This window comes from Candoia aspera, chromosome 7 (genome assembly GCF_035149785.1).
Source record: "Candoia aspera isolate rCanAsp1 chromosome 7, rCanAsp1.hap2, whole genome shotgun sequence".
In the NCBI taxonomy this organism is placed as follows: domain Eukaryota; kingdom Metazoa; phylum Chordata; class Lepidosauria; order Squamata; family Boidae; genus Candoia; species Candoia aspera.
Genome location: NC_086159.1, coordinates 45,294,306 through 45,312,894, shown reverse-complemented (window position 1 = coordinate 45,312,894; position 18,589 = coordinate 45,294,306). Strand labels below are relative to the sequence as shown.

The 18,589-nt window shown below is 37.7% G+C and overlaps 1 protein-coding gene across 1 annotated transcript in view; it reads left to right on the top strand.

Moving 5' to 3' along the window:
* Positions 1–18,589, top strand: part of TPH2 (tryptophan hydroxylase 2) — an 83,893-nt gene that overhangs the window by 16,614 nt on the left and 48,690 nt on the right. The window contains exons 6-8 of the mRNA XM_063308567.1: positions 3,212–3,408; positions 10,039–10,174; positions 16,617–16,743. Of these exons, the coding sequence (XP_063164637.1) occupies positions 3,212–3,408; positions 10,039–10,174; positions 16,617–16,743 (460 nt within the window). The remainder of the gene's footprint in view (positions 1–3,211; positions 3,409–10,038; positions 10,175–16,616; positions 16,744–18,589) is intronic.

The window sequence follows — 18,589 nt, the reverse complement described above, 5'->3', positions numbered from 1 at the left end:
AACGCTAACTTTCTATTGCAATGATGCATTCCCAATGCTACACCCATGTTAGGTGAGCAGAACCACCAGAGGTATGAGTTGACATAGTGGTCTTACCCCAGTCTCCACTTTCAGTAAGTGCTGGGCTTCAGCTCCAATTATTTTCAGTCACTGAAGTTCAGGCCAGATTTTAAAGGGCTCCAATAAGATACAACTCAGTATAGGATTGCATGTTTGCAGTGTAATGTATGTATATTTACTCCCAGGCCAATAAATCTGAGTTCAGTGAGGCTTCTCTCATGAAATAATGTATGCAGTGGTAGATTTACCAACTTACTTTATATCTAATAATATCAATTCCTTAACTTCTTAACTTCTTTATTTACACATGGAGCTTTTTTTCTCATAAATATGCTTAGAACTCTTTTCTCATAAATATGTGTTTTTCTCATAAATATGAACCACATGTGTTTGGTTCATTCATTCATTCTTTGCAGATCAAGCCCACGGGCTGAATTCATTATTGTCCCCAGGAGTTGGTAAATTTCCAGCACTATCTACAAATACCTGCTGTTTTGCAATTTTCTTGTCACATAAGTTTCCAAGTCAACCTAATTCCAATTGTGTTCTCATTCTACTTGTGATGGGCCAAACTTCACACTTCAAAGCAGGCACAGTTTAATTCAATGTACTCTTCAATTTGAGGGTTACTTTTTCGATTTTGAATCCTTTCTTTCCTTCTCCTCCAATCCCTTTGTGGATTTAGTCTACTCCTGAATATTGTAAGCAAAGAAATGAAAAGGGGAGAAATACTTCTTTTTTTGTTGCAGCAGAGAAAACGACAGGAAAAGAGCATGCCTAAAAGCTCATAAAGGTCTTTATATTATGGATATATATTAAATGAATAAAGAGTAGCAAAAGAAGAGGGAGGAAATTTGTATTCTACAAACAGAGTAGTTCTTCCTTCTATATAAACTACCACTGCCTTATTAGCATTTAATTAGGATCTCCTAAATACAGTACAGTATTTTAGTGCACAGCTCCTGGATTTGGTTTAGGTTAGACTTAACTAGTTTCAGACCAGCCTGACCTATTTTTTTCCTGATTCCCTGCTGTGACAGTTTTTCTACATTTATTGTAAGAAAATGAGAAATGTTTAAATGCATGTGCAATTTGGCTTAATCAACAAATGGCTCCCCCTGTCCCTGGATAGATGAAAAACCTGTTGTTAGCAGTACTCATTATTTCCCATACTGTTTTTCTGAGCTTAGTTTGACGCTTTCCACCAGAAAGACATTAATTTTTCCCGAATGGTCACTCCTAAAGCATTGTACGTTGCTCTGATTTGGCTGTGCTTTTTTGTATTGTTCTATTTCCCTGCATCTGTGATGTTGTGCAGCATCTGCTTGAATGAAGAATCTATATGCAGCTTAAAACTAAATGCATAGTTAGTTAGCGTTCTAAGAGTACTAACAGTACTGAACATACTGTATATGGGAAACTATTGTTGAATATAGTTGAATATGTCTCTTGGAGCTAAAAATTGATTTTAGTAAACTCAGAGGAATGATAAGTATGATTCCATAAAAGGAGAAGCGAATGGGAAAAGGTGCTAAAGAAGGCAGGAGTTCATAATAAAGGAAATATAATTGCAAACAATTCCAAGGTGGAAGAAGAATGTCAGTTAGCAGAAGAAGCCAATATGTCTGCACAAAATGCTTAGTGAAGATCTGAAACCCAAAGACATCAGAAATGGTCAGAGGGACAAGTCACAAGGAAGGGTACAAACAGGAATCAGGAAGGTGAAAGCTCAGAATGAGCTTAGATTGGCAAAGCAAATGAAGAAAAAGAGCTTCTTTAGGTATGTTCAAATGGCAAAAATACTCCAACATGCGTTGTTCAACCAGCTAATAGAGGAGAGAAGGATGAAGGAGCAGATTGAAGCCTGAGATTGATAGAAAAGTGGTCAAGAGTATCTGTTGAATGCAGGGCCAGAAGAATTGCATCTTAGGGTACTGAAGGAAGTTGCTGATGGTCTGGCCAAACTTTAATGTCTTCAATTTCAGAAACTGTGGAGAGCTGTCAAACTATTAGATGATTGTAAAATGTTGTCCCTATCTTCTTTTTCTGTACTGGATCTTACCAATTTTTTCTCTTATTCATGAGATAGCAAGCCTCTTCTCTAGAGAAAAAGCTGTTAAATTATTGCAAGGAACTAATTACCATGTGTCATCTGGAAGAGTAGAAATGCTTAGCTTTTAAACTGATGCTTTTTATTATGCTGATTGTATATTAATACTTTTCTGTTTTAACATGTTCATCTATGGAGCTCCCTTTTTACTATGTTTATTATAATGTGTAAAGTTTTATATATTATATTGATTATATTTTAATACTTCTTTTTGCAGCTTTAATAAGAACCAAACAGCTAACTTTCCATACAGGATTTCCCCACACACATTTAGCATGACTAGAGATCCAAATTCAAACATGAAATGTGATCACAATAGAAAATTCAAACACAAAATGTGAAATATGACATTTCTTCCAAATTTCTTGCCAAAAGGAATATGGGGAAGAAAAAAAAAAGGGTTCAGCTTTTAAAAATTCTTAGCTATTGGTAGAAATGGCATCATATTTCCAGAATAACAAATCTATAGATTTAGCAGACAATGTTTATGAACATTATAACACTATACATACCTTTTATATATTATGGCTGCTAATCATAATCGGGTAATTTTGGAGGTGATCTAGAGAAGATAGAAGCAGCATAATCACAATTGGAACAGCTTTTGGTATTAAACAATACAATATGTAGGGCTAGGAAAGCTTTCACTGTCTTAGTCTTCTCCCCAAGGCTCTCTGCCTACCATTCATCCTTCTGCCGTGATTTGCTAGCAACATTCCCCCCTCCCCACAGCAAGACTTTGCTAAGGATATTGTAGTCCTTAGCAAAGGAAAGATATGAAAGGCAGGGTGGGTGGGGGAGAGAAATAAAAAGAAGCTACGTGTCTTTAATGAAAATTTCCAGAATTTTGTGGAACTGGAAGAAGTCAATGAATAGATATGTGAAAATGGAATATTAGATGTTGATAGAGTTGGTGAAAAGCATGGATTACTAACTCATTTTGAAATGGCTGTTTGGGGGATTGGTAGGGATATTGACAGTGTATAAAAGTTAATTGGACAAGCTACTGTTTTCTCAATGTTTACTTGTTTTTTGTTTTAGTGGCCAGCCAATTCCTAGAGTAGACTATACACCTGAAGAAATAAAAACCTGGGGCGTGGTGTTCAGGGAGCTTTCAAAACTCTATCCTACTCATGCTTGTCGAGAATATTTGAAAAATTTCCCATTGCTGACAAAGTACTGTGGCTATATTGATGATAATGTCCCACAATTGGAGGATGTCTCTATGTTTCTCAAAGGTAAGCATCAAGCTTGGCTCCCAGCTAAGGAAAGTACTGTAAAATCATTTACACAAAGTATGTTAAAATCTAATATTTTTCTATCTCCTGATGTGCCTGTTTGGTAACAGTCTTAGAACATTTCCAATTGCACCCCTCCAGTGTTTCTACCCCTCCAAATCCCTTACAAACAGTTTGAAACAAACTTTTTATTAGCTGCTTCTTTGCTGGTCAAAACATTCTAAGCATTGTCCTATCTATGATTATGAATCTAGTGAGGACAGGGAATACCATGAACCTATCTGTCTTCCTGCTTTGTCTCTCAGGTGACCAATAGGAGAATGCAAAAAGTATTATCTAATCAGATCTTTCCTGCCCTCTGAGGTACCTCCATTTGTGGAACAACAAAATAAAAAGGGATAAAATAAATGGCTAATATCCTCTGTATTTGTATTTGTGTATATTTACTGTATCAGATGACTTGCCCACACATACTCATATACACAGGAGATTGTTATGAGTGGAAAATATATGGGAAAGGTTATAAAAAATATAAATGTATTTCTTGAACCCTTTCTACATCGGGAGACCAGTTCGCTTTTGTGTTTGAAATGCCCTATGACTTGCGAAGCTGAAATGAGACCCATGCCAAAAATGTTGCGAGCAGGAATTTTAACCAATAGCTATGGCCATGGTGGCATGTTGCTGAATTTGAGGAGCAGTGGAGTAAGACGATAAGTTCTAAGCCATGTATAAACAAAGAAAAAAGCACTAGGAATGGGACACCGAACTGCAGTGGGCTGGGGAAGGGAAGCTTCACTGAGCTGCCGTGCAATGGCGGATTCACACCTGGGATCTGGGAGGTAGAGTAAAACAATTATTCCCTTCCACAGGAAAATGAACCATCCACATGAGCTGCACAAGCATCCGTGCATTCTAAAAATGCATTGCTCTGTATTGCAAAGCTGGAAAAAAGCCTAATGGTTCCCCAAAACAGATGATGATGTGGGAACAGTCAGGTCCAATATGGAAACAGTTCAAACAAAAGTGCTCTGAATATGATTAAATCAATCATCCACCCATGGATAGGGATTTCAGGTTTGGCCTTTCTATCCATTACCTAACACTCTAATCTAGGATGGGCAATCTGGTGTACTCTGAATACTTTGGATTTCATCCTGAATTAGTCTCATTGTGCATGGCCAACAACACAGGATGATGGAACATATGGTCCAGAACATCTAGAGGGAACTAGTTCTACTTTCCACCCTAATCACTGCACTCATCTGGCTATCAGATGTCTCTATTTTGCATAATTTTTCAAAGACACAATTTAGACATTTTAATCTTTTCCTTATCTCTCTGCATCCTCCTTTCCTTTTATGTTGCCTTTTAGATTGTAAGATGGAAGGCAGGGACCATATGGCTGTTCAGGAAGCATTTTTTGACTGATGCTTCATGTGCTGCAGTCAACAAGAGTTGTTGAAGCTCAGATGAAAACTAGATTTAGGTAAAGCAAATGACAAGCTTTCCCCCCCCCCCCCCTTATAGTTCTGATCAGTCTGACAGCTCATGAACACTTATTGCCCCTTGCCTCCGATAACTTTGTTTTCCTTTCTAGAGAGAATAAAGTTATTTGTGGTCCCTCTTGTGGAGATCCTGAGGGGCTATATTACTGATGACAAATAAAATTTAATGTTGGGGTTAGGTGGGAAATGAACTCCCTGTTGACATTAAAAATGCAGGAAAACTGCAGTAAAGTACACTAATAAAAAAAATCAGAAGAACACTATTTCAATTCAAAATAAATATATAATATTTAGTTCGAAATGCTAACTCTGCCTCCTTCCTTTATTGTACCTTTATGGGTGCCAGCATTTAACATTAACTGGCTTGCTGCCCTTTGAGCCTTGTGGGTCATATCTTTCAGTGGACCTCTTGTATGATTCCTTCTGTTCCTGAAAGATTCCTTTCTCCCCATTTGCTCAAAGCTGTAAAAACACTGGAAGGCTCCAAAGTATTTACTCAGTCAAAGACATCAGTAAAAAATTGCAGGGAAGGTGGGGTGGGGAAATGAAACCTTGGTGTCTTTTTAAAAAGAATTAACTAATGAAATAACAAAATACCTGAAAAAGAACCAGCTTCAAAGTCACTCAAAATCTTGAGTGACCCAAGAAAGAGAGTTGTCATAAAGACGATGGCAGTTAAAAGGGAGGAAATGAAATCACATTGTGTTTTTGTTTCAGGCAGCAAAATGCCTTGGCCATTCTAGAACTACACATTAACTTAAATATAGTTTTTGGACTGTCAACCACAGTTCTAAAAGATTATAGAGCCCATTATATCTTCAGTAAAGATTTTTTAAAATAATTTCAAAGGAAAATCTAATAGTGGCTACTCCACATCTAGAGCATTTTTACATATATCTGTATTATACATGCAGGTAGTATATTTGCTGGAAATAGTAGTAAAATTGTATCATAGGAATTATGGATGATTTCATAGTATGTGCAGAGGATTGCTCTTTCCTGAAGTAATAATGATATAACTTCCTACTTCTGGGATTAGGTGCTAAAATCTGCCAGGTCAAGGGAATTAACTCCAGCCCCTTAAAAGTGTGTTCAGAACAGATCCAAATTGTATGCCTTTCATAAGGCAAACAGCATCTCCCAGGATTCCAGCTAACATAGCCATTGTTGAGAATTATGGGAGTTAGTCTACACATCCAGAGATTGCTCATGTTGGATAGATTTTGCTTAGAGTGAACAGCCCTAGATGGAAGATTTGTAGAATTATATAATTATGGAGTTAGAATGGGCCATTTAGTCAATTAAATTTATTCCCCTGCTCAGCACAGGAATTCAATTTAAGGTGTCTACAAAAGATGGTTTCCAGTCTCTACTTGAACATATCCAGTGAAAGGGAGCCCACTGCCATTCTCAGTAATTGGTTCTATTGTCAAACTGCTCTTATTGTTAGGAATTTTTTCCAACATTCAATGAGAATCTGTCTTCCTTTAACTGAAATCCATTATTCTATGTCCTGCACAAATAATAGAGAACAGGTGTTGACCTTCTGTATGACAATCTTACAAGTTGCTATCATATCCCATTAAGTTTTCTCTTCTCAAGGCTAAATACTCCCTATTCCTTTAATCTTTCATCTTGCTTAGTTCATAGCTCCTGATAATCTCCACTGGGTTTCTGTTCTAACTCATCTTAAAATGTAGATTCTAAAACTGGACACACTTCTTAAGATGTGGTCTGAGCAATACAGATTAAGGTGGAATAATGATTTCCCATGATTTGAAAATAGGAAATCGATACAGCTTAAAACTGAATTTGACTTTTTTGCAGCCCTATCACACTGTTGAATCATATTCAGTTTGTAATTAACTACTATTCCAAGATCTTTTTCACAAGTATTATTACCATCCTCTACCTGTGCATTGGATTTCTGTTTTATAAGTGAAAACCTTTCATTTCTGTCTTCTGAATTTCATTCTGTTGCTTTGAAACCATTTGTATCTCCTATCAAGATAATCTCCTAGGGTATTAAGTATCCAAGCAAATTTTGACATCTGCACATTTGATGCATTGCTAATGCTTGCTAATTACTATGTCAGGGGTGCTTTGTCAAATGCTTTGCAGAAATCATTCTCATAATCAATTACAGAAGTTACCCAGTCAAAAGCATGAAATAAGGTTATGGCAAGGTTTATTCTTGACAAACTTGTACTGACTTTCACTAATTGTTTTCAAGGTGTTTATAAATTCTCTTTAAGGTACTTACAGATTGATCTCTTTATGAACTGCCCTAGAGTTTTCTCAGTGTTGATATCAGGCTGATCGGTTTGTAGTTTGCTGGATCTTCCCTTTTCCTTCTTTTGATGATAGGGGACAGGGCATCTATTCTTTTCTACAGAGGCATCCACAGCAACCTGAAGTTTTATCTAAATGATGAAATGTGCATCATGATAATGTTCCGTAAGAACTCTCTCTTATGCACTTACAGTGCAATGTCATGATGCAAGTACAAAAGGGGTGGAATTTGCACCACAACAGCAAAACAAATATTTCGTCATTTCTTGGCACTTTATATATTTATCTGTTCTCCAGGATTTCTCAGTGATTATACACAAGGGTTTAGAGAGACTTTCAGCAAGTTCCTATGGTGCAATTCGTATGGACTTGGTTATCTAAACTCATTCAATGTAAAGTAGTATGAACTGGCCATGTTTCTATTAGTCTCAAGCTTGCTATTAGTCCTGCTCATTCATTGCTCTTCACAATTTCTTGGTGTAACTTAGGTTTTTTTTTTTTGCTGGAGAAGTTAGAACTAAAATTGGACTTGAGTAGTTTTGCTATTTCTTTCTTACAGGTAGTCTTCAACTTAGAACTATTTGTTCAGCAACTGTTCAAGGTTATGGCAGCACTGAATGAAGGGACTTAGGACTGGTCCCTGAAGATACAGCTGTTGCAGTGCCCCCACAGTCACGTGATAAAAATTTGGGCTTTCGGCAGCCCACCTGCACTTATGACCACAGGGGCACTGCCACCCCCCACCTGCATGTAACCCCCCCATCTATGCCCTTTTGACCCCCTGGACTCCACAGCCCCTGCCACCCTAGCTGACCTTCATTGTCTTCTTGGTCATCCTAGCTGACCAAGCATGCCCGGCCTGGCCTTTCACGAGGCAGCTGCTGCCCATGTGAGGCCTTCTTCTTGAGGTTCTGTGTGATTGTTTCCTTGTGAGACCTGGGGAAGAAGGCCTCACATGGCCAGCAGCTGCCTTGCAAAGGGCCAGGCCAGGCACGCCTCGTCAGCAGCGGGAGCAAGAAGTTGGCAAAGGTCAGCTGGGGCAGTGGAGCACAGGGCAGCAGGGGCCTCGGAATGCAGGGTGGCAAGGGTGACTGCAGCTGGGACCGAGCTGGGGTGGCTGTGGCTTCCTGGGGTGCTGCTGCTTTGTGCTGCACTGCTGGAGCTTGCTGGGCACTGCAGCTTGCTGTGGCTTCCCAGGTGCTGCGGATTGCTGGGGCTTGCTGAGGCTTCCAGGGATGGCTGCGGCTTCACACTGTACTGTGGCTCAGGGGCTTTTTGCAGCCCCAGAGCTGTGGCATGCCAAGAAGCCACTGAGCAGTTCTGGGTCTGCTTGCGGCCCCACAAGGCAGGGGTCAGGGTGACTAAAAGGACAGAGATGTGGGGGAGATAGGCAGGTGGGGGGAGTTAAAGAGGAGGCGGTCCCTTACCTCACCGAGGCTTGGGGCTGGGAGGGACAAAGCCAGGAATGGCTTGGATTGGGGTGGAACAACCCGTGGAATTCACTTAAAGACAGCAACAGGGATTGCTGGGATTGCCATCATTAAGCAATGTGGTCACATGACATCTCGCTTTACAACTGCATCGCTTAGCAATGGAAACCTCAGTTTGACATCTTATTGAGCAGCTGGTATACTAATTCATTTTTGTTTTGAACATAGCTAAAGGAAGCATGTTGCTGTTGTTCTTAATATCCTTCACTAATCTCAGTTATTTTAAGCTTTCATTTTCCTGACTCTAACTGTACAGTTTTTGCCTATCTGTCCTTTTCCTTTGTAACCTGGCTTTATTTCTATTTCCAGGGTTTATAAATTTTGTTTCCAGATCTTCCTCAACCTTTTTGTATAGCCATATTGGCTTTTGCTATCTTCCATTTTTTTCCTTATTGGAATTGCTTGCAATTATGCTTCTAATATCTCCTTTCTGATGAATTCCATCTTGAACTTCTTTTCTCATTAGTTTCTCCTCCCATGGAATCCTACTTATCATTCCTCTGACTTTATTAAATCCTCATGTTTGAAGCCCAAGTTTTGATTACCTCAGTTTTAGTCTCCCTATCGATCAAAGCATAGCTGATCCTCTTATGCCTCCCTTTACTTTCCACCTGATAAGGACACAGCTGGCAACAAGGCAAAGCAGGAATTTCTTTAAAAAAAATATGTTTGTAACATTTGCCTCCCAATAGATGTTGGTATAATTAAAGTTTCCCAAACTTCATGTGTCATTGAAAAATCTGCAGTTTCATTTTGGAAGGCATAATCTACATCCTCTCCTTAGTTGGGTGGGCAATAGTAGACATCAACAACATGTTTACTTCTATTTCTTCAACAAAGAACTTTAATTCAGATGACCTCTAGCATTCCAAAATACATTCACCTGGATTTCTGAGCAGAGGTGGATAAGTTTAACATACTCTCTTTTTATTGCTTGTGTTCTTTTGGAAAAAATGGTATCCTTCAGTTGCTATGTTCCAGTCCTGAGAGTCATCCCCGCATGTCTCTGTTAGATTGTATTTGCCCTTCTGTACTAAGAGTTTAAGTTCATTTTGTTTCTTTCCTCTACTCTGGCATAAGGACCCCTATGGTTTCTCTACCTACTAAATGAGCTGCATGAGTTACAGTAAATGAGCTCTGTTTTTAAAACACTGCAGTCTTATTCTTTACTGCTCAACGGTAAGTCCCATCTCTCTATTGGATAGTAGCCTACGTAGTACATCACAATGCTAATAATGAACAATTCTTTAAAAAGAAATCTGGCAAGAATTACATGTATTAATCAACTGAAATCTGCAAACATACATACTGAAATAATGTTGATTTGTCTTCCACTTCAGAAAGGTCTGGTTTCACAGTCAGACCAGTGGCTGGATATTTGTCACCTCGTGATTTCTTAGCTGGCCTGGCCTACCGGGTTTTCCACTGTACCCAGTACATACGCCATGGTTCAGATCCCCTTTATACTCCTGAACCGTGAGTATCATTTGTTATAATCTATTACTGTACTTAGAGCTTTCCTTTCCTCTTACAAGCCTGAGGTGGCACAGACGGCCACAACATCCCCTCTACCAATTTAACCTTCATAATATTTGGCAAAAGTGGATTCAGCTGAGAAAGAGGGACTGGCCTAATGTTTTGAGCAGGGGTTTCATGCTGGGTCTTTTCAGTTCTAATTCAGTACTCTGGCTTAGTTTTTCCAGAGTCACTGAGAGTATGCTTGAACTACAGTTCGGTTAAATACAGTTGCTCTAAGTAATGGAAGTTGTAGTCCACCATATTTGGGGGGTGATAGTTTGGGAATGGTGGGCTAACCATTATCTGCTAAAACTACCTTAGTTTTTCTCCCAGTGATAAAATGGATAAGCATGTTAAATGACCATATATTTCATTCCTGAGTTCTTAGAACAAAAGGGTGGGGGGAAAATGGCAAAATTAAAAAATAAACACAACTTTGTTTACTCATCTAAAGATATGGTGCAGGAACTTGCAATTTAATTTAAATTTAATCTGCCTCTATTCTTTAGATTATTCAATGACTCTGAGGCAGGCTAAGAGCATGCTAAAATCCCCATGTCTCTGCACTATTCCTTCCTTCTTTGTCTAAGGTCCTACAGTAGCATCCTACCCCCTGTCCCGATGGTTTGTCTATGGAAGGATGCATGGGACAATTTTGATTAAGCTCACTTGAAAACTTCATGACCTTTTATATGGAGGAAAGGCAAATCATCCTATCATACCAAGGAAGCAGCAGCAGCAGTCTAGAGAGCTCTGTACTTTATAGAATGGCTTCTATTCTGGACCTAGCCAAAAGAGATTTAGTAATCTCTTATACAAATCAATTTAAGGTGAGTAGTTCTTTCCAGGAGCCAAATCTTAGAATTGAGCCTGGAAGTTAGAGATAAAAGAGGAAGACGAGGAGGATAAGGATGAACCTGACAGAAGAACCATTGTGGTTTGTTAGCTGGTGTGTTGGAGTGGGACTAACAAGTCCCAAGCTAAAGTCCCCACTCAATTATAGAATTCAGTGAGTGATTTTGGGCCAATCACTAACTTTCAGCACAAAGTAGTTTATGAGATTAAAAATGAGGGAAGACCCCCTCAAGGCAGTGCCTTGACTCCTTTAAGGAAAGGCAGATATAAATGCATTAACAAATTCAATAAGTAATGAACTTTAGGCAGAGGAAAACAACCTCCAGTGACTGAGGATGCTTAATATCATTCAGAAAATAGCAATAGCAATAGTAATAATAACAATCATCTTCATAATCTGGCAAGCCATAGTTGTTTTTTAATTAATACTTTTACTAAAACTTTTAACTACAATAATGGAAAATAATACAAACTAAAAAGAAAAAGAAAAACAGAAAGAATAAAAGGTGCAAGAAAGAAAAAAAGAAAGAAAAAATAGAAAGAGAAAAGAAAAAATAAATCAAGAAAGTGACTTCCCACACCCATCATGACAAGTATGAACAGTTTCACTATCTTTTCACATCCTCTTAGTTAACAGATATAAAACTCTTCATCCCATAACTCATAACTATAGGCAAGCCAAATAAACAATGTTAATTTTCCAATCCAGGTATCAGCAAAAAGTCCAAACAAAGCTCTAAAATAATCACATTAATTAACAAATATAAAACTCATCATTCCATATCTCAGTTCTTTAACTATAAGCAAATCCAATACACATCTTTTCCAATCCAGATGGGAGCAAGTCCAGAAACAACCCCCCAAATAACAACATATCCCATTTTAACCCTGATCAAATAAGCCAAATTTATGTTCCTTCAATATTCCTTGTCTCAAATTTCTTCAAAACTTTAACAAGCCTCTTTTGTAAGTCCAGCAAGAAGAAATTATTCCAATTACTCTCTTGAATTGGCACATTTATTTATTTCTTAATTTTTAGAGCCTCATCTGATTTTTTTTTTTTTGTACTGTATGTCCAGTGATAAATTCTTGTTCACATTCTCCATAATTATGTCAGATAAGTTTTGTTCCACATCTTTTTCTGTAACAGCACCTTCTGGTATAACAGCTTCTTCTGGGAACAGGGTGTTCATAAAAACACACAATATAACTGGCATTGTTGATTCAAAGTCCCATTGCCATTCCTCAATAATATCTCTAAACACCATTATAGGTTGCTAATCTTGTTATGCCTCCAATATCAAAAATAATTTTTCTTTCCCACAAAAATGCATTCTTTAAAATTAATTTCAAAGTCTTAATATTCAAAATCAAATATTCCAAACATTTTCTGAGCCCTTAATTCATTTAAAACTCTATAGCCAAAACCATGTCTTGCTTTTTGCTGTTTATTTTGAATTCTTAAAGCTTATAAAGATACAGTTTCATTTTCTTATATTAAGTATTGAAGGCACTCACCCAGTGTTTCCAGCCTTATCGTTTTGAAGGTGTCTAACTTCTTTAAAGCAGTTAATAGACAATCTCTCAAGGTGGTTGGCAAAGGAAGAGCAAATTTAGTGTCCTTGAAGGCTCTGACTACAACTGGAGCAAGAATGGCAAATTCCCTCATCTCCCAGTTCTCCCACTGCCTTGCAGTCTCCTCATGAGGAGCAACCATATGGAGTGCAACATGGGCAATCTTGCATCTTCCCTTTCTCCAGAGAGGGTTGAAGGAACTGATGTACTTGTTGGCTCCTTGTTCGTCAACACAGTTATTGGCTCCACTTTTCACAGAGCTATCTTCAGTCCACCATTTCTTCCCTGGAAGTCCCATAATCTGGCAAGCCATATTTGCAGTTTGGAGGGGTACAGAAAGGAGACATAATTGCTAGCTTGAGATAATGACAGATGACATCAAAGTATCTTTGAGGGAGGGATGGTTTCATAGGTAACATCCTACAGGAGATTTCCTAAAAGGAGGTGGGAATACGCTGAGATATTTTGGTAGTAGGCTGATCTTATTAAAATTGTTTAAAAAAAAAAGAAATTCTGTACAGTAATTTCAGATACTTTTGAACATGCTGCCATTATACTGTATCTTATGTATTAAGGTAAAAGTATTGGGATCGTCCAATCAAAATAATGAGTAAACTATCATAGTGAGGTACAATAATTGAACAAAAGGGGGGTGGGGTTGGTCTTGCATGTGTCCCATCTTTTACAAGGTATAGAAACTTCCTGTCCTACCATGTAATCAGGGTTTTTAAATTTTTATCAGTAGTTTCCATTTTGAGCCAAGGGATATTTAAATGCTCTTCTTTTTAGGGATTTTTCTTGTTTGAAACAAGGAAGTGGAACATTCCACTTGAATTAGGAGAAGGGGTTTCCATCATATACTGTCCCAGGAGATGAGCAACTTCTACTCATATGGAATAGCTGTTCCTGCCAGCTGGCAGTTTTATTTTATTCTGTATATATTCTTAGAATTCCTTTCTCCTTGATATACTTCAGAAGACACAACAGCATCCTTTTTGTGACTCTCAGACCGCCGACACCATTTTCTGGGTTCAGAAAATTTGAATCAGATCTTGCATTTCCCCCCCATGTTTTAGAGAGGTTGAAGGGGCAAAAAAGGATATCTTCTGCTTCTGCATTCCACTTCCCCCAAAAACCCTGAAAGGCCCCTATCTAATGCCCACCTTTAGAGTGTGGTCCTTAGCATGGCCATGCAAAATATAAAGCATCCCTTGAATTGAAGGAAGTTGTGCAATCAAGTACAATTTAATATTCTTTGTTTTCTTATTTTTCTTTCTTGAAAAACAACAGTCCAAAAGGATTTGCCATTACAGCTGCAATTCCAATACTTTCTCACAAAAGGGTAAGACCCACTGACCTCAATGAGACTTACTTCAGAATAAACATTGCATAGGATTGCACTGGAAATCACTTTCTTTCTTACTTCATTATGTATTTTTCAAATTGTTAGGAAACAGTGTCATCCAAAGCAATTACCCATTGTTGGTGCTGGTACAATATAGGAATTTTCTTATGAGCCCAAATGACAGCCTGGACTTCCTGTATCATAACTGGCCTACAAAAATTTGAATAAGCACTTAATGGCAGCTTTAGGGTCTTCTATTTATTTGCTGCTATCTAGAGGCCATATCAATTTTTTAAATATAATTTTTATTGAAAGTTTTAACAACAATAATAAGACCTAATACAAACTAAAATAAAATGAAAAGGAAGAAAGAGAAAGGGAGAAAAAAAGATAGAGAAAGCTAAAAATGCAGAAAGAACAAAAGTAGAAGAAAAATAAAATAAAAAATTCTTCTTTTTTTCTGCCATATCAATTTTTTCAGCAATAGATTTTGTTCAGCCTTTAGCATTTAAGATTACTGTATTTCAGTAGTGCTAATGTGTGTATACATATTAGTTTTTCACAGCAGAATCAGCCTTGAAATCGGTTGTCTATCTAGGATTGAACTGCAGAGCCAAAGTTCCGGATTCTACAGCTAAATGACTTTTAAAGGAGTGACAATTGGGGACAGTGACAAAAGAAGACCATGATATAAATATACATTAGACAAGGTACACCAAGTCTAATACATTCAGCACAGTACTTTTTCCACAGGCCTACATTGGCATTTGAGCCAAGTGAATATCTAATTCCAGGTGTTCTTTTTTAAAAAAAAATATAATAAAACTATGCTAATTCTGAAACAGATGTTATACTACAGGACCACAGAGACACTTTTTTCCTGTTATCCCTATAGTCATGACAGTGTCATGATTTACGTGCATTTAAAATATGAAACTCCATGTACTCAAAGAATCTCTCTCCCTCTCTTGGGTGACTAAAATGAAGTAGCTGCACTGCTGCTGGGGATTAGTAAGCAGATTCTTTCTGCTTACTAAAGAGTCAGTTGCATTAATTCATTTCTGACTAACTTGGAAACAAGTTGGACCATCAGCAATGATGGATTTGGCCACATCCAGAAATAAATTGCATCATTAGGAATGATGGATGGGATCACATTCATAAATAGCAGGACCAAAATGTATTTATCAGAGCAAGCAAATAAAGCTCTCACTAGTGAACATAATAATTAAACAGTAACTAGTGAAACGTGTGATAAACAGTTCTCATTTAGGACACTGTACTTCATTTCACTCCCTGTACCCCAGATTTCTAAACTTCTTGCCTATAGCCATTTATCTTGGCTTGGTTTGTTGATGTCTCATATGAAATTTCATTTTTGGTAGCAGAGCTTCTATTTCATTCTTTTGCTTGGCAATGCTAGAACTGAACCCACTGCAAAGCTCCTGAGGGTCATGGGTTCTGCTGCTCAGGTCAGCACTCTGCTCCTGAAAAGAAAAATTTTCAGGATATCAAGTCCTGAAATCAATGAAGGCAATTCCATTTCTATTCAAGAGTGTTCATTCACGCACATCCTTTAGGATGGGTGTGGTCCCAATATGTTGAACATACTGACTAGGAATCCTAATTGTAAGCCATACATTTGAGATGGGCAGCTATATAAATAGAAATCAATCAATCAATCAATCAATGCACTTGGAGGGGAAGGCTGATTTAGAGAAAGACTTAAAAGAAAGGGATGTTAAAGCAAATGCATGTACTTGATTCATGAATTTAGATTATGTTCATCTTGTAATGAGACAAGCCTATTCCCAAAAGTGGACTTTTTTAAAAAAAAGCACAAGGTGGCAGTTCAGAACCAGAAATGAATGCTCAGTCTTTAAGATCTCAGCTTTACTCATAATCCCCCTGACATTGGTTCTACATTATAAAAGAAAAAAAAGAAAAGAAAAGAAACCATTTGGGGAAATTTGCTTTTTAACTCCTCTATTTTCTTATTCACACACAGCTACTTAATTGTCCTAATCTTTACATGCACATCTGTGATCTGGTGAACAAAAATGGATAGGTTGGTATGAATAACTCATTGTCTTGATTGGGGTGGGGGGCATCAGAAATATAATAGGGAACTGAACATAATAATTAAAAAATACAATTGAATCTGATGTAGAAATGAATAAAACTACACCAACATCCCTACACACAAACACACATTTATAAAACACAGGTACTATTTTTGCTTGAGCAAAGAGACAATGGGAACTTTTAAGAAAGCAACGAACAGCAAGAAGGATTTTAAAAAATTAAATAGAAGCATTTATTTCCTTGAAAACTGGTTGGCATTTTATGTCTTTTGGACCCAGTTCATTTTTTTTTTGTCAAAGATAAAACAGTATAAGGTTGGGTGAGAAGCAATAAATAGATAAATAAACAAATAATAAAACGCTGTTTTACTGCTGCAAATCAAAGATTCAATCTTTGAAAGCAACCTTTATGAAAGTCCTCTTTCACTTTTAAAAAGAACATACTGAACATTCTGTTTGGGGATTGTTGCAGTGCTCTATGTGATTTTATATCACAGTGCTTTCAAACATATACTAACACTGTATTTTTATTCTGTGGCAGGGATACATGCCATGAACTTCTGGGACATGTGCCTCTGCTTGCTGACCCCAAATTTGCCCAGTTTTCTCAAGAGATTGGCTTGGCCTCTCTGGGAGCATCTGATGAAGATGTCCAAAAACTTGCTACTGTAAGTCACTAACTTTTAAAGTGTAAGATTTTCTTGTGTGTTAAGAATCTGCCAGTTCTTCTAAATTTACTAAAGGTAGTGGTAGAGACAAGCTAGCTATTTCCCTCATCCGTAAATATAGGCTGTGTTCACACATTGCACACCAGTTGGTTTCTTTGACTTCGGTATTGTTCGATGAACAAATACTGAACATGGCTATTTGTTTATGAATCCAGCTAGTGCTGGCTTATTTAACAAACCATAGTCAAGCAGGCTATTGCTTAGTACAGTGCCTGAATTAGGTCATACAGCCCATTCCTCCCTGGCAATATCACTAGTATGTCCATGCTACCTTTAATGTATGGTCAGAACCAACCAACCTTCCTTCCTTCCTTCCTTCCTTCCTTCCTTCCTTCCTTCCTTCCTTCCTTCCTTCCTTCCTTCCTTCCTTCCTTCCTTCCTTCCTTCCTTCCTTCCTTCCTTCCTTCCTTCCTTCCTTCCTGAAACAATATGTCCAAAATATCTTGAAACCCTCCAGGAGTGCCATTACTAATCTAGTGCTTTCCAGATGTGATTTGACTACTAGTCCCAGAATTCCTAGCCAGCTATTGTCCATGCTCCTTAAAAACTCAGAGAATTATAGGAATTGTAGATCCAAAATATCCAGAACATACCTGATTGATAGAAAACCATTTTAGGACACAGATTTGAATGGACAGACACATTGTATATCTCCAGGTAAGCTTTTGCAAACTGTATTGTAAAGGAAATGCACATATTTCTGCATTAGCCCATAGGGAAAATGGAGATGAAAACTAAGGTGCACAGTAAGATAGTATTGATTTCTTAAAATATTGCAATACTGTAGGCAACAGTGTATATTCAGTGGACAGGAACACAGTACAGTTCTGCCTGATGTACAGAAAGAAAGAAAGGACTTAGGGGAGTGAAAAAACTTTGTATCAGGATTCTACATGTCAATCCAAACTTCCTTGAATACAAAGAACATCTGGATCTGGAGTAGGTATATGAGAAAGAGCTCTCACCATTTTTTTCTGCTGAAAGTTATGTAAAGAAAAAAACTTAGTATTGCCTTAGTTTTTTGCACTGAAAATAATGTTCCCTAATTTAGGGAAAGCTTGGCTCTTACAATATGGAATTTAAGTTTATGGTTATGCATTAGCCTACTGAAGTTATGGAGCTTTGGCTAATTCCTCAGATTTTATCATTCTGGGAAAACTACAATCAAATGCCATATATGTATGTTTGGATCTATTATTAGTGTAACCTGCCATGTCACTGTTTCTGAGAGTACACTGTCAGAGTGTAAGATTCGCTTCATCCTCATTATCTACTTTTTCTGTATGGATAAAAAAATCTATTATTTAAAAAATGATCTTGTATATCAGCCTTCACTAATTACTTTTTTTAAAGTACTATTTACAAATCTGTCCAATTAAAGAAATTGCTGCCAGGTACTAATTAACTTTATTTTTTCCTAATTTTTTTCCCCTTCTATTCTGAAACTGTTTTTAATCTCAGGCACTTAAGTATTCAAAACACAATTCTTTTTTCGTTTGCTATTTCTTGTGCTATTTTAAGATAGACCTGAAGAATGGAAACTAAACAATTGGTCTCTGTGTTCAAGGCTGCAGGAATGAACTCAGGGGCTTCTACTGGGGTAGTCAGAAAAGTCAAGATGGTGGCCATGACTGCGGGATCAACCGCCCAACCCCTTTTTACATGCCTCCTGGGCTGCATGTAAAAAGGTAAGGGGCTTCGATTGTGCCAAAATAGGATGGGTCAGGACAAGGGATGTGTAGAATGAGGTCAAAAGTTACTCTACATTTCTGAGCATGGAGAAAGG